This window comes from Daphnia magna, linkage group LG2 (assembly GCF_020631705.1).
Source record: "Daphnia magna isolate NIES linkage group LG2, ASM2063170v1.1, whole genome shotgun sequence".
In the NCBI taxonomy this organism is placed as follows: domain Eukaryota; kingdom Metazoa; phylum Arthropoda; class Branchiopoda; order Diplostraca; family Daphniidae; genus Daphnia; species Daphnia magna.
Window position 1 is genome coordinate 5,579,711 of NC_059183.1, and position 14,347 is coordinate 5,594,057.

General features: G+C 45.4%; 2 protein-coding genes across 2 annotated transcripts; both read left to right on the forward strand.

Moving 5' to 3' along the window:
- Window positions 1-706: 706 nt before the first annotated feature.
- Window positions 707-3,232, forward strand: LOC116915392 (RING-type E3 ubiquitin-protein ligase PPIL2). Its single transcript, XM_032920509.2, has 10 exons — window positions 707-933; window positions 999-1,218; window positions 1,312-1,621; window positions 1,697-1,842; window positions 1,968-2,091; window positions 2,168-2,316; window positions 2,369-2,520; window positions 2,593-2,782; window positions 2,846-2,985; window positions 3,053-3,232. The coding sequence occupies exons 1-10, from the start codon at window positions 902-904 to the stop codon at window positions 3,150-3,152; spliced, it is 1,563 nt and encodes a 520-aa protein (XP_032776400.2). The 5' UTR covers window positions 707-901; the 3' UTR covers window positions 3,153-3,232.
- Window positions 3,233-3,314: 82 nt separating this feature from the next.
- Window positions 3,315-12,901, forward strand: LOC116915330 (eIF-2-alpha kinase activator GCN1). The gene is made up of 9 exons (XM_045170361.1): window positions 3,315-3,382; window positions 3,458-3,566; window positions 3,822-4,017; window positions 4,089-4,274; window positions 4,338-5,349; window positions 5,409-8,773; window positions 8,839-9,172; window positions 9,562-10,245; window positions 10,331-12,901. The coding sequence occupies exons 1-9, from the start codon at window positions 3,368-3,370 to the stop codon at window positions 12,407-12,409; spliced, it is 7,980 nt and encodes a 2,659-aa protein (XP_045026296.1). The 5' UTR covers window positions 3,315-3,367; the 3' UTR covers window positions 12,410-12,901.
- Window positions 12,902-14,347: the final 1,446 nt, after the last annotated feature.

Here is a 14,347-nt window from a genome sequence, read left to right on the forward strand (position 1 = left end):
TCTGATTCGTTACCTTCGATAAGACGACAGGATCTACGATATCCTCCGTTTCTAGCGCAGCGAACCCTGGTCGCTTAAATATGCATTCTGCACACCTCTGACTGCATAATTAATGGATGCAAGGCATGAGACCATAGAAGACACGCTTATCTTCCTTAAAGGCCTGCATGTTTTCTTTATACGCCCGGACTTTTCTTGTAGCCATCCGATTTCTTGATGTATAATGCATTTTCTAACTACATATACTGCTCGCATCTACATAACTCGACGTTTTCTAACCTTTTATCAGCATGGGTGGAGATTCTGCTATCCTACATCTTAGGCTGCTTTGTTTTTAAGTTATAAATAACGGAAACAGTGTTTTTCTTGCTTCTTCATGAAGGTAACACGCTCGTTTGCTTTAAGTCTAAAACACATTTATTTTATTCATCTAAAAGAATTTCATCAAAATAAATGTTAGGAAATTATTTTTGTTGGATTAAACGCATGCAGCATGCACGCAGCGTTCAACAAAATCTTTATACGCATGTCGTGTGCATTGTCAATATTTCTTATTTGTGATTTCTTTGAGTCAATCAGAGATAAAGATTCAGAGTTTTTTTCCATGATTCATTACGAATTTTGCGATTTGAGAATTTTCGATTTTCAAATGTAAAAAAAAATTTGGCAATACGCAAAATAACATATGATCAGGCAACTATGTATTCTAGCAGAAGATGTCATCGTTTGATTTTCGTTTCGCGATTACTGGTTACTTTGGTTTATTGTTTAGTGAATAAAGCGATTAAAGTGAAAAGTAAAGAAAAATTCAACCAAACACAATAATTTGATCACAAACTTTCTTTAACGCTGAAGCTTTTCCGTACGTTTTTCTCCGTCAAAACAAAACACTAAACTAAAAATGGGAAAAAGACAACATCAAAAAGATAAAATGTAGGACTTAATACATTTGCATGGTGTACTTGATATAAAATAATATAGATTCATTAAACTTATAGGTACTTGACAAGTACAGAATGGAGCACATTGTATGGTGGAAAGAAACCTGTCAATCCTAATAGTGCCAGTGCATCTTTTCGTCGCCTTCCATTCGACCATTGTGCTTTGTCACTCCAACTTTTTGAGAATCCCCTATGTGACACTGAAGGTCATGTTTTTGATCTTCTTGCCATAGTTCCTTACCTGAAGAAATACAAAACAAATCCAGTAACAGGAAAAGTGAGTTTCTATTACATACTGATAACATTTCTTTTTACTTAAAATCATCCTCAGTGAGACAGCAGTAGATTCTATTGTTTTTTTTTCATTTAGCCATTGGAAAGCAAGCACCTTCTCAAACTGAATTTCTACAAAAATGCTGAAGGTGTTTATCATTGCCCAGTGCTGTTCAAGCAATTTACAGACAAATCACACATTGTGGCCATTAGAACGACAGGAAATGTCTTCTCCTATGAAGCAGTAGAGCAACTGAATTTAAAACCAAAGAACTGGAAGGAATTGCTAACTGATGAGCCTTTTACTCGTCAAGATATTATTACACTTCAAGATCCATCCCATCTGGAAAAATTCAACATTGCAAATTTCCATCATGTAAAAAATGATCAGAAGATAGAAAATGAAGGTAATCTCCCTTTTCTTTATCTACCATTGAAGCATATGAGTTTAATCAATTATGATTTTGGCATCCATTTCTAAGAACTAATACGGGCAAAAACCGACCCTGCTGCCCGCCTCAAATACATTAACGCTGAAACGAAGGGAGTTCTAGAGCAACTAGAAAAAGACTATATAGCCCCGGAAGAGACAGTAGTCGTAAAAAAAAAGGCTGATTCCATTAATGCGGTAATTAATTCATCAGCATTTTAATGAATGTGTGAAATCGTGGTCACTCGTTTCACTCTCCTTGTCTGTTTACCTTTATTTGTTTGTTTTTTTATTTTTTGTTTTCAAATATTTGTGTGTATCAGGCACACTATTCCACTGGTGCCGTGGCTGCCGGTTTTACATCTACGGTCATGATGCCAGAAACGACTCACGAACCAGCAATTCTTGATGAAAATATTGTTCGATATCAACGCATTAAGAAAAAAGGTTATAGATCCTTGTTATTTTTTCCTTCATTAACGTCGTATCTTGTATTTACGTATTTAATAATGATTCTCTTTAGGTTATGTTAGGTTGGTCACCAATCTTGGACCCGTTAACCTGGAATTGCATTGTGACATGGTTCCAAAAACCTGTGAAAATTTCATCAACTTGTGCAAAAAAGGCTACTACAATAATACCAAGTTCCATAGATCGATCAAACATTTTATGGTAATGAATATAAAGTGGCATGTTTTTCAGAGGTTTATAAACTGTTACACAGATTCAAGGTGGTGATCCCACTGGTACCGGTACTGGTGGCGAGTCTTGTTGGGGAGGATCATTTGAAGACGAATTCAAGCCGAACCTGTCTCATACCGGTCGAGGTATTTTATCCATGGCCAATTCAGGAACCAACACCAATAAATCTCAGTTGTAAGTACGAATGGTTGTCTTACAACATTTTTGTGCTTAAATTGCAAATAAAATTGACTCTTCTATCGGCAGTTTTATCACGTATCGCTCGTGCAAACATCTGGACGGTAAGCACACCATATTCGGCCGTGTTGTAGGTGGAATGGAAACATTAGCTGCTATGGAACGAATTGGCACGGACAACAAAGACCGCCCCGTAGAAGAAATTTTAATAGAATCTGCCCAGATATTTACAGATCCATACGTTGAAATAGACGAACAGGTTAACAAATGAAGTAAGCTTAATTAAATTCTAGCAATGAGCTAATTTCGTGCGTTTATTTAGTTGGTAGTTGAAAGGGCAGCAGCACTAGAAGCAGCTGAAAAGCAGTTAAAGGAAGCTAAGGCTTCTATTCCTAAAGCCGAATTAAAGGCTTTCAAACAATCTGGTGTTGGAAAATATATAAATCCTAAAGTGTTCAACAAGTATGTTTGTTTACACTTGTCTTTACCGGGAACATTGTTATATTTTACATTTTGCTTTATTTTGCAGGCCCGGCGATGCGGCTGGAACAGAATCCAGTAACAGTTCTCAACCGAAAAAAGCTAAAACATCCGCTAGCTATTCATTCGGAAATTTCAGCAGTTGGTAATCTTCAGGGGAGCTTGATAGTTCTATTGCTGACTGCACATGTATTTTTCTTTTTTTCAAATAAACGCTGTTTCAAACACATTCACAAGAAATATTTTTGAAAATTCTACACGCACAATTTTGTTTCCAATTAATCGATCAACATAACCTGGAAAATCGATCAGTAAGAGAAGGTTAGATATCGATTGTAATTATCAATAGATTGTCTGTAGCACGATGGATGACAAACCGGTAAGTCTCCACATGATCAATGATTTTTCTTTTTAATTACATTTCATGACAATTCTTGAATTATTTTCTTTCTAGTTAGCAAAAGCGTTGAAAGATTTACCGCTGAGGATACAGTCAGCTAGCTATCTCGAACGTTTCCAAGTATTTAAAGCTCTAAACGATGCCTTCTCCGACACGTCTTCTGGTAAAAATAAAAATAAAATATTTTTATAGATTAATAGAACCTTTGTACATCTTGAAGTATGTCAAGTCAATATTAAGTATTCAAGAACACCTTGAATGCCTTATTAACATATTTTACTCAAAGTGTCAGCATTTACAATAATCCATGAAATGGCTTAGAATATCTTTCAAAGTTTCTCGTTATATTTTTGGCTATTTGGGTATAAGATATATAAAAAAATAACGAGTATGTTTTTTCTCATTTTTTTTTCTGAAGATGTTAGTGAAGGTGTTATTAAAGGAGTGTGTAGAGTTTTAATCTTTACTCTACCGAGGTACCATAAGAGTTCTTCAAGAAAATTGGTACAAGATTTCATACTCATTCTACTCAAACACCACAATGTACCAACAGTTCAACATCTTTCCAACACATTGGCTGTGTATTCTACAGCCTATAAAAATCTTGCATCATCGTAAGCAAATTTTACTTTAAAGTTTAAAAAATTACAGTTATTATTTCAGCTTTTCACTACTATCTATAAAGGGAAACCTTGGCAAAGGAACTGCTTGCTGCCTTTGATTGGTCCTATAAATTACTGGTTCAGGGATTCAAAGATGCCTCAAATTGTACAGGTGTTCCTTTCCAGAAGTTGGTAGAAGCCCAATCCTGTCTGTACACCAGTATTTTGGCTTCCAAATCCAAAAAGATGTCTGCAAAAGCATATCACAAGTATAAAATCAAATATTTCAATTTAAGATTTTGAAATATTAATTTTTGTATCACTTTTTCAAGATTGGTTCAAGGGTGGAAACAAATTCCAGGATCAGAAGTGAAATACTGGGAAGCCCTGTGTGAGCTTGAAACATCTTTCCAGTCTTTGGTACTGAGCTGCGCAGTCTTGAGTTTTGTTCAAGCCAATAAGAATGCCGAGCTGTTATCGTCGATGAGACGGTCATTGTTAGACTCCTTCATTAAAGTAGCAATCACTACGAAAGTCAAGCCAGATGCTTACTTCGTGGAGCAGTGTAAGCCGTTTCTGAAGCTCCTGACGCACGAAGATTTCAAAGGCCTGCTCCTTCCAGCTTTGCTTAAAGCTATGCTCAGAAGCCCGGAAATCATTCTTGGGTGTGTTGGTCAAGTGCTTGCCTCTGTATCCATCGATCTGAGTGCTTATGCCGCTGATTTGGCCAAACCAATAGCCACATGCCTTCACTCGAAAGAGGATCTTACACGTGAGGAGGCAGCCTTTGCCACAGAGGCCTTGGCCAAGCAATGCAGTGAGGCAACTGCAGTTCGCAGTCTGCTCAACCTGTTGTTTGGTGTTCTGCAAGGATCAGAAGGAAAGCTGACTCTTTCCTCGCATAAGATCTCCATTCTCGAAGGTATCGGTCACTTGAGCAAGCATTGTGTGACTGGGAAAGGCGCGCATCAGTTAAGCTGCGACGCCGCAGAACACTTTGTCAAAATTCTGGAAACAGAAGTCCACGAGGGAACCCTTACCCGAGCTCTTTCTTCGTTGCTTTTATGGGCTAATCGGTTCACTGCTGCAATTCCAAAATCGATCATGGAAATGTTTAAGAAAGGCATGGCGTTGAAAACATCCACACCTGCAGTAAGAACTGGGTATATTCGATGCATGACCGCCTCGTTACACGGAGAAAGCTTGCCTCAAGGAATTGAATTGATCCCTGTCTTGTTGAAATCCCTGGAACGAGCAGCTGCACAGCCCACACAAGCGGCTATCGTCTCGGAAGGCTTATCAGCCGCTACGCTGTTGTTGCGATGCGCTAGTTTAGATGAGAAGGTAATCACCAATTTCCTTTGTGACATTAGAGCTCTTTTTAAAATGTAATTTATTTTCAGGCGGCAAGTCAGTGTGGTCCTTTGTGGACCATCATTTCAGATACAGATAAACTGTTATTTGTCAACGAGAAGATGTTGTCTTCATACAGCGAAGAGACTTGGCTCGAAGTGGTTTTGCTTTGCGAATCGCTTTTTGTCACCCACGAACAACGGATTGGTGACAAAACGGCGCCATACTTCCGTGCGATCGTTCTCGCTCTCACCAGACCGAATTTCACTCTTCGTACACGAGCAGCTTCAGCGGTGAAGAAGATTCTTCCACCTACCATCAAAACAAGTCTCGATCGTTCGCTAGCCTTGATTGCCGAGTTCACCAATTTCCTGCACACGGCCAAAGTCGTTAGTGGCATCCGAAATCGCGAAGAGGGCGATACATCTGGAGTGCTTTCTGCAACTCTGAATGAGACGGACGCCAATTCGCTGATATTCTGCTTGCAGACAATCACTTCTTTAAAGGGACGGTCTCAGGACAATTACAATCGATTGGCTGTAGCGTGTTTCAAAGCCGCTCATCATCCGGCCATCGCTGCCATTCAGCCTCTTTGCTGGTATTACATCGTCAAACACTTTGGACAGGTCCCCAAAACCCTCGTGAGTCGATGCTACGCCCAGTTGAAGGAGGACTTGATCAAGAATCACCAACCGGGTCTTTGGCCAGAAGCATCTTTGTCTGGACTCATGAAATTAGCTCCTGAAGAAACCATCAAAGACGTGCTGGATGCCATAAGCGCTACGTTAAGCCAAGAAGAGTTGCTGAGGGTCACTCGCGACGATTACTTCACTTTCTTGACGCCAGAAGGTGAACTTTACGACAGAAGCGTCTTGGAAAATACGAAAGAAGAAGCTGCTCGAAATATCAAACGCGAATCGAAAGCCTATTCGTACAAGGAGCAGATGGAAGAACTCCAACTCATCCGAGAACTGGAAGAAAAACGTATACGAGAGGGCAAGAAGAAAGCTCCCGAAATGTCTCCTAAACAAAAAGAGGCCATCCGTGTCCAACTGGAGAAAGAAAGTGCCGTTAGAAGCAAAGTCGCTGCGTTGGATGTCGTTGTCCGTCAGGTATGTTCCATGCTGAAATCTGCCATTGACAACGTTCCGGGCGTGCTGTCGAATCAGCTGACTCAGTTGATTCCCTGGATGATGCGAGCTATGGGCTCTCCAGTGGCAGCTCCGTTACTCCAACCACTCTGGATCGACCTGAGGAAATCAGTTTTTGAACCTGACATGGAACTTTTGGCTAAGAGCATTGCTCACGTCACGCTTCGTCTTGTTAAGCCCATGTGCGATCTGGACCCGTCGTGGGAAACTGAATCGCTAGATGACGCCTCACGACGTGTTCTCAAGCAGCTCATTGGCGCTACTGCCACTCCGCTGAGCGCTCCGACTTTCACGTACTCCTTTCCTTTTATCCGGGGTACTTTAAAACTGCTCAGCTCTAAAGAAGAAGCATTGGCTGCACAGGGTATCCAGCTAATTGAGCGTCACGCTGGCCTGAGATCGGTCGGTCAGTCCGGCCAAACTTATCCACAGAACAACCCCCGTTTGCTTCCATTGAAAGAGATGATGGAGTTGCTCATTAACTTGATTGGTACAGCTTCTGGCAGAGAACAACAAACGGCCTACTCGGCTTTGCTGGAGGTAGCAGCCGCTGCTACAGGGAAACCTGGTTGCGCTGTGGCCACCGACGAGGAAATCAATTGCTTGCTCCAGGGTCTCGAGAGTAGCGTCGACTCTGTTCGTGACGCTTGCCTGCACAGTTTGAGCGTCCTTTTGCCCATCCTGACACGCAATCGTGTCAAGACGTTTACTACTCATCTGAATCACAGGCTCTGGGTGGCGAAGTTTGATGTTGTTCCCGAGATCCGCGAAAAGGGCGAACAGCTATGGGCTGCCGCCCAACTTCAGCCCGTCAAAAATATGTTCGAGCTTGTGCTTGAAGATGTCACCCACATGGTGGAGCCAATCAGGGCAGCTGGAGCCGAGGCCCTTGCGTCCGCATTGCAGCTCAATACGGCTGAAGTGGATCCTACAGCCAAACGCCTCATCAAATTGTATGGCGAAAGATTGGAGTTGACACCGGCCGTCAAGGATAACTTTGGTCGGGAATTGCAGCCACCGATGGACATTTGGCAACCCCGAGCGGGCATTGGTCTGGCCCTCTACCGACTGGTCCCGTTGATGGACGAAGTCACTGTTGTCCGTCTGGCGTCGTTCTTCGTACCTAAAGGACTCGGCGATCGCGAGGACAGCGTCAAGAAGAACATGTTGAGCGCAGCCGTTGCTATGGTGGACCAGCACGGCAAAGAAACCATCACTAAATTGCTGCCCGTCTTCGAGAAATTCATGGATGTGGCACCCAAGTCCGGCAGCTTTGATTCGGTCCGCCAGTCAGTCGTTATTCTGATGGGCTCACTGGCCCGCCATTTGGAAAAGGAAGACCCTCGTGTCAAGCCCATTATTTACAAACTCGTTGATGCCTTGTCGACGCCTTCGCAGCCTGTCCAGGAAGCCGTGGCCAATTGTCTGCCGCCTTTGGTTCCGGCCATCAAAGATGAAGTTGCTCCTCTGGTCCAGCGTCTTCTTCAGAAGCTGCTCTCTTCCAACAACTACGGCGATCGCAAAGGTGCCGCCTACGGTATCGCTGGTATCGTCAAGGGCCTGGGTATCTTGTCGTTGAAGCAACTGGACATCATGACGAGTTTGACGGATGCCATTCAAAACAAGAAGAATGTCCGCCATCGCGAAGGAGCTCTCTTCGCCTTCGAGCAACTGTGTTCGATGCTTGGCCGTCTTTTCGAACCCTACGTTGTCCACGTTCTGCCTCATTTGCTACTTTGTTTCGGCGACGGTGACAAATTCGTCCGTGAAGCAGCCGACGACACGGCCAAGGCCGTCATGAGCAAATTGAGCGCTCACGGTGTCAAATTAGTGTTGCCTTCTTTACTCGCAGCGCTGGAACAGGACTCTTGGAGGACCAAGACGGGCTCTGTAGAGCTCTTAGGTGCAATGGCCTATTGCGCTCCTCGACAACTCTCCTCCTGCCTTCCTGGAATCGTCCCGAAACTAATTGAAGTTTTGGGCGACAGTCACGTCAAAGTCCAGGCCGCCGGAGCTCAAGCGCTTCAGATCATCGGCTCAGTCATCCGCAATCCCGAAATTCAGGCTATTGTGCCCGTTCTATTGGAGGCACTTCAAGACCCAGCCAAAAAAACATCTTCTTGCTTGGCCACTCTTTTGGAAACGAAATTCGTCCACTTTATCGACGCGCCATCTTTGGCCCTGATCATGCCCGTCGTACAACGAGCCTTCCAAGACCGTTCCACCGAAACGCGCAAAATGGCAGCGCAAATTATTGGCAACATGTAAGTTATCGCAAGTCTACTAAATTATTAAGATGTAAATGAATTACATATTAAATGATTTATAGGTATTCGCTGACGGATCAAAAGGATTTGAGCCCCTACCTGTCAACTATTATACCTGGTCTGAAAGCCTCGCTGTTGGACCCCGTTCCGGATGTGCGCAGCGTGTCGGCTCGTGCCCTGGGCGCCATGGTGCGCGGAATGGGTGAAGCTTCGTTTGACGATCTGCTTCCTTGGCTGATGCAAACACTCACGTCCGAATCATCGTCGGTGGATCGCTCGGGTGCCGCCCAGGGATTGTCGGAAGTTGTGGGTGGCCTGGGCGTCGACAAACTTCACAAACTAATGCCCGAGATTATCGCCACTGCCGAACGCCAGGATATTGCCCCTCATGTCAAGGTGAGGTTCGATTCGATGCAAGAGTCGAATCTTTTTTTTTTTCTTCTTCTTCTTCTTTTGTTCCGAATTCTTCACAGGGTCAGATGGCCAACGCGGCTGGGCCGGTAATTAAAAATCTGTTTAAATGACCCACGAGCTATTAACTTGAAAAAAGACTGGAAAACAAAAGAAAGAGGGGGGGGGGAGCTACCCGGTCTTATTTTTTTTTTCTTGTTTTTATTACGTTAGCTCTATAAAAATCGAACCGTTATTTCAGACGTGTTTTGGTTGGAAAACTAGTAAAATACGGGGTTAATTGGATAACAATTTTTTTATCGTTTCTGTGAACCCCCCTGCACAACAACAATGGGAGATGACTATGTATTAACTAAAATTAATACTTTTTACAGGATGGCTATATAACCATGTTCATCTACTTGCCCGGAGTGTTCCAGAACGAATTTACGCCCTACATTAGCCAGATTATTCCGTCTATACTGAAGGCCCTCGCCGACGAGAATGAGTTTGTTAGGGACACGGCCCTGCGCGCCGGACAGCGCATCGTCAACATGTACGCCGATACGGCCATCATGCTGCTATTGCCCGAGCTGGAGTTGGGTCTCTTCGACGACAATTGGCGTATTCGCTACAGCTCGATCCAGCTGCTGGGCGATTTGCTGTACAAGATTTCCGGTGTGTCGGGCAAAATGTCTACAGAGACGGCCAGCGAGGATGACAATTTCGGAACGGAGCAGTCCCACAAGGCCATCATGGCCACGTTGGGTTCGGAGAGACGTAACCGCGTCTTGGCCGGCCTTTACATGGGTCGCTCTGACGTGGCTCTACTTGTCAGGCAGGCAGCGCTTCACGTGTGGAAGGTGGTTGTCACCAACACGCCCAGAACACTGCGCGAAATCCTGTCCACCCTGTTCAATTTATTGTTGAGCTGCCTGGCCAGCCCCGTCTACGATAAGAGGCAGGTGGCGGCTCGAACTCTGGGTGACCTTGTCCGCAAGTTAGGCGAACGTGTCTTGCCCGAGATCATCCCCATCCTCGAAGACGGGCTTAATTCGGACGAACCCGACACTCGACAGGTAAAACAAATGCAAATTTTCCTTTGACTAGCGAGGCGTATTTCAATTGTTTTTCTTTCTTTTTTTTTTTTTTCACTCTCTAAAGGGAGTTTGTATTGGACTGTCGGAGATTATGGCGTCAACGTCCCGCGACATGGTGATGACCTTTGTCGACAGTCTAGTGCCCACCGTACGCAAGGCTCTTTGCGACCCGCTATCCGAGGTGCGTCAGGCCGCTGCCAAGACGTTTGACAGCCTTCACAGCACGGTAGGCGGCCGAGCCCTGGACGACATTTTACCCTTTATGTTGGAAGCGCTCAACGATCCGGACCAGGGAGAGAACGCCCTAGACGGCCTTCGTCAAGTGATGGCTATCAAGCCGCGCGTCGTTCTGCCCTACTTGATTCCGCATCTGACGGCCCCACCGGTCAACACCAAAGCCCTGTCGGTTCTCGCTTCGGTGGCCGGCGATGCCTTAGCTCGCCACTTTAACCGTCTGTTGCCGGCCCTTCTCTCCGCAGTCACGTCTGCAGCCGGAACGCCCACCGAGGCTCAGGAAGTGGAGTACTGTCAGGTGGTGTTGCTGTCGGTTCAGGACGAGCAAGGCATCCGGGCCATCATGGACGAGCTCTTGACTTCGACCAAGTCGGATAAGAAGGTGATGCGCCGGGCGGCCGTCTCGCTTTTGGCCGGCTTTTGTACCCACACGAAAGCGGATTACAGCCAGTACGTGGCGCAGCTTCTTCGCGGCCTCATCCATTTGCTGACCGACACCGATCCGGGCGTTTTGAATCCGGCCCTCGAGGCCCTGAATTCCGTCATCAAGACTCTTGACGCGACCCAACAGATGGCGCACGTCGGCGACCTTCGTCAAGCCGTTCGCTTTGCCATGAGTGACCTGAAAGGTCAACCGTTCTTGCCCGGTTGTTGCCTGGCCAAAGGTATCGCCCCTCTCCTGCCCGTGTATCGCGAGGCCATTTTGAACGGACCTCCCGAAATGAAGGAACAAGCCGCTCAAGGATTGGGCGAACTGATCAAGTTGACTTCACCCGAAGCTCTCAAGCCGTCGGTTGTGGCCATCACGGGCCCGCTTATCCGCATCCTTGGCGATCGGTTCGCCTTCGGTGTCAAGGTGGCCGTTTTGGAAACGCTGGCGCTCTTGCTGGCCAAAGTGGGCGCCCTACTGAAGCCGTTCTTACCGCAGTTGCAGACGACGTTTGTCAAATCGTTGAGCGATCCCAACCGCCAGGTGCGGCTCAAGGCGGCCACGGCTCTCAGCCATTTGATTGTGATCCACACTCGAGCCGATCCTCTCTTTAATGAGCTGTACACGACCATCAAGACGACGGACGACTCGTCCATCAGGGAGACGTCGCTGCAAGCCCTGAGGGGCGTTATCACGCCGGCCGGTGACAAGATGAGCGAGCCCATCCGCAAATCCATCTTGGCCACCCTGCAGACGATGCTGTCCCACCCGGAAGATACGACCCGTTCGGCTGCCGCCGGATGCCTGGGCGCCCTCTTGCGACGCCTGCCCGCCGACGAGTTGGAGTCGATCGTCAACGAGTGCCTCATTCACGACGATCCTTCGCTCGACTGGACGTTGCGTCACGGTAAAAGCGCCGTTCTATCTGTGGCGATGAAGGAAGCGGCCGAACAGGTTTACACGCCCCAATGGCGGGACAAGTTGCATCGCGTCCTCTTGAGTTACCTGGCCGCCGATCGGATCCCCATCGTCTCCAACAGCATCCGCGCAATCGGATTCCTCTTTAGGCATTTGATGACGAGCACCAGCCCGGTGTCGTTCCCCGCCCAGCTGAGCCAGCCGTTCGCCAAAACGCTGAATCACGCCAGCAACGAGGTGAAACAGCTGGTGGCTCAGACGAGCCACTATCTGGGCCGTCACGCCGACGCTGCCCTGCCATCGGACTTCCTGAAAGTGCTCTTGCCTCAGCTGGTGAACGGAACCAAGGAGAAGAACACGGCCGTGCGGTCGGCCTGCGAGGCGGCCTTGGTCACTCTGTTGCGTCTGCGTCACAACGACGAGACGCAGCAGCACTGCGTCAACTTGCTCGATCCCGGAGCTCGCGATTCCTTGTCTGAGGTCATTTCCAAAGTGTTGCGCAAGATGGCCAGTCAACCCGAAACGAAAGAAGAGGAGCTGGACGCTACGCTCGTGTCGTAAAAAAAAATCTTTTTTCGCGACACGCATCCGCATTTCAGCTTAAACAACATGCACATCTTTCCTCTTTTTTTCTTTTTTCTTTTTCATCACCAACCTCCAATCCGGGTCCATTTTTTTTTGTTTTTTTTGGGGGGGGTTTGTCGGTTATCAAGGCGTGCTCTCCTCTCTCTCCTTGATCCCTGACTCTGTAACCGATTGCATTATCCTCGCTCCTCCATCTTTTTTCTTGTTCAAAGTCTTTTGTGTTACAAGCACTTTGGCTAATAATGCGATAGTCATCGTCATCGTCACGAGAAAAAGAAAGAAACATGCAATTTTTGTTGCTTGTTTTTATTCTTATTATTTTTTTTTCTACCTGGATGATGACGATGGTGGTTAAGAAACCCGGCAAAAAGAAATGACGTGAGCAAAGTATGTTGATCGTGTTAAGCAATTGTTTTTGTTTGATGATTACATTTTTTTTTTTTTTCCGGTGAGGATTGAAATTCCCTGTTTGCTGGATCGTGTTACCTTAATTTTTTTTTTTTTTTTCTACTGCATAGCCGAGTTCGATGATGATGGACTTTGTAACAGGAGTTTTTAAAAAAAGTGTCCGGATATATATGGCGAACCGTTTTGTTCTCCCACGAAGAAGCCTTGCGGCTCTCTTTTCCAAAAGGTAAAGGTGTGTAATTTGATCATATCGAATGGGGAATCAAAACAATGTCGTATTTCTTTTCTCTTATATATATATACATGTTCCTCTTTTGTTTCACTAAGAAGAAAATATTTTTTTAAAGGGGGAACGATGATGTCGTCGTATTGGGTACGCTTTTTTTTTGTTTCATTCTTTTCCCACATCGAAGCCCAGATGATTTTATATTAACAATTTTTCCGTTCTTTTATTATATCGTCCCTTTTTTTGTTTTTTTTTCAGCGTTCTTCTCTCGTCCACGACGATCCACCGAGACTAATCGAGTTTTAGCGTTCGAGAGAGTCTAAATAGGAAGAGATACGTCTATCTAAAAGAGTGTAGCAGTGCAAAGAGAAAGATAAGCAATGGGCCTTTTATTTCCAAGTCGACATCGAGTTGAAGCTTCCCAGTAAGGACGCGTCGTTCTCGCCAGGTGGTACACACACACACACACACCAAAAGAGAGACGAGAAAAAGAGAATACACATACGTGTACAACGAAAGAAAAAAGAAAAAGCAAACATTGCATTGGATTCGGTTTAACATGCCACGCTGTGTAGAAATTTGGTAGGAGGCGCGGCGGTTGTCGAAGAGAGTTAAGAGCTCGAGACTGCGAGGGGGATATGTTGCCTTTTTTTTCTTGTTTGGCCCAGACACACAAGAGACGCAAAACACAGGATGAAGCTAATCACAGTTGACCGCGTACCGCGAAGACCCCCTTGATTACAGAGTATCATTACATTAGATTACAACTCGTTTACATTTTTACGACGCAGCGCGCACACACATACACACAGCCGGCGTGCGTTTTTTTTTTTCTGTCTTTCTCTGCTGTTCCCTTTCATTTCTTTTGCTTTTTTTTTATTTTTTAAATATATTTTTAGGTTTTTTAGAGCCGCCCGAGTCCGCCTCTCGCATGAGCGCGCGCGGCTCCGATGCTCTCGTGTTTGGTAAAAGAAGAATAGACACATTTTTTTTTTCAACATAATTCCAGGTAGTTTGTTAACCGAGAGAAGTGAAATGAGAGGAGGGAAAAAGAAAAAAAAAATCGACATAGTAGTATGCAAACTATTCCAAGGTCTGGGTATTATGTTGCCCCTTTTTGTGTGTGTGTGTGTGTGTTTCTTCTAGCCTAGACATAATTTTGTTTCTTCTTCTTTTCGCTTCCTCCAACTGGGCGATTATTGACTCTGAAAAACACCTATACACACACCCTGCTCGTAGATGTAATCGTCAATATAGACCGACTCTCTCAGCACTAAAAG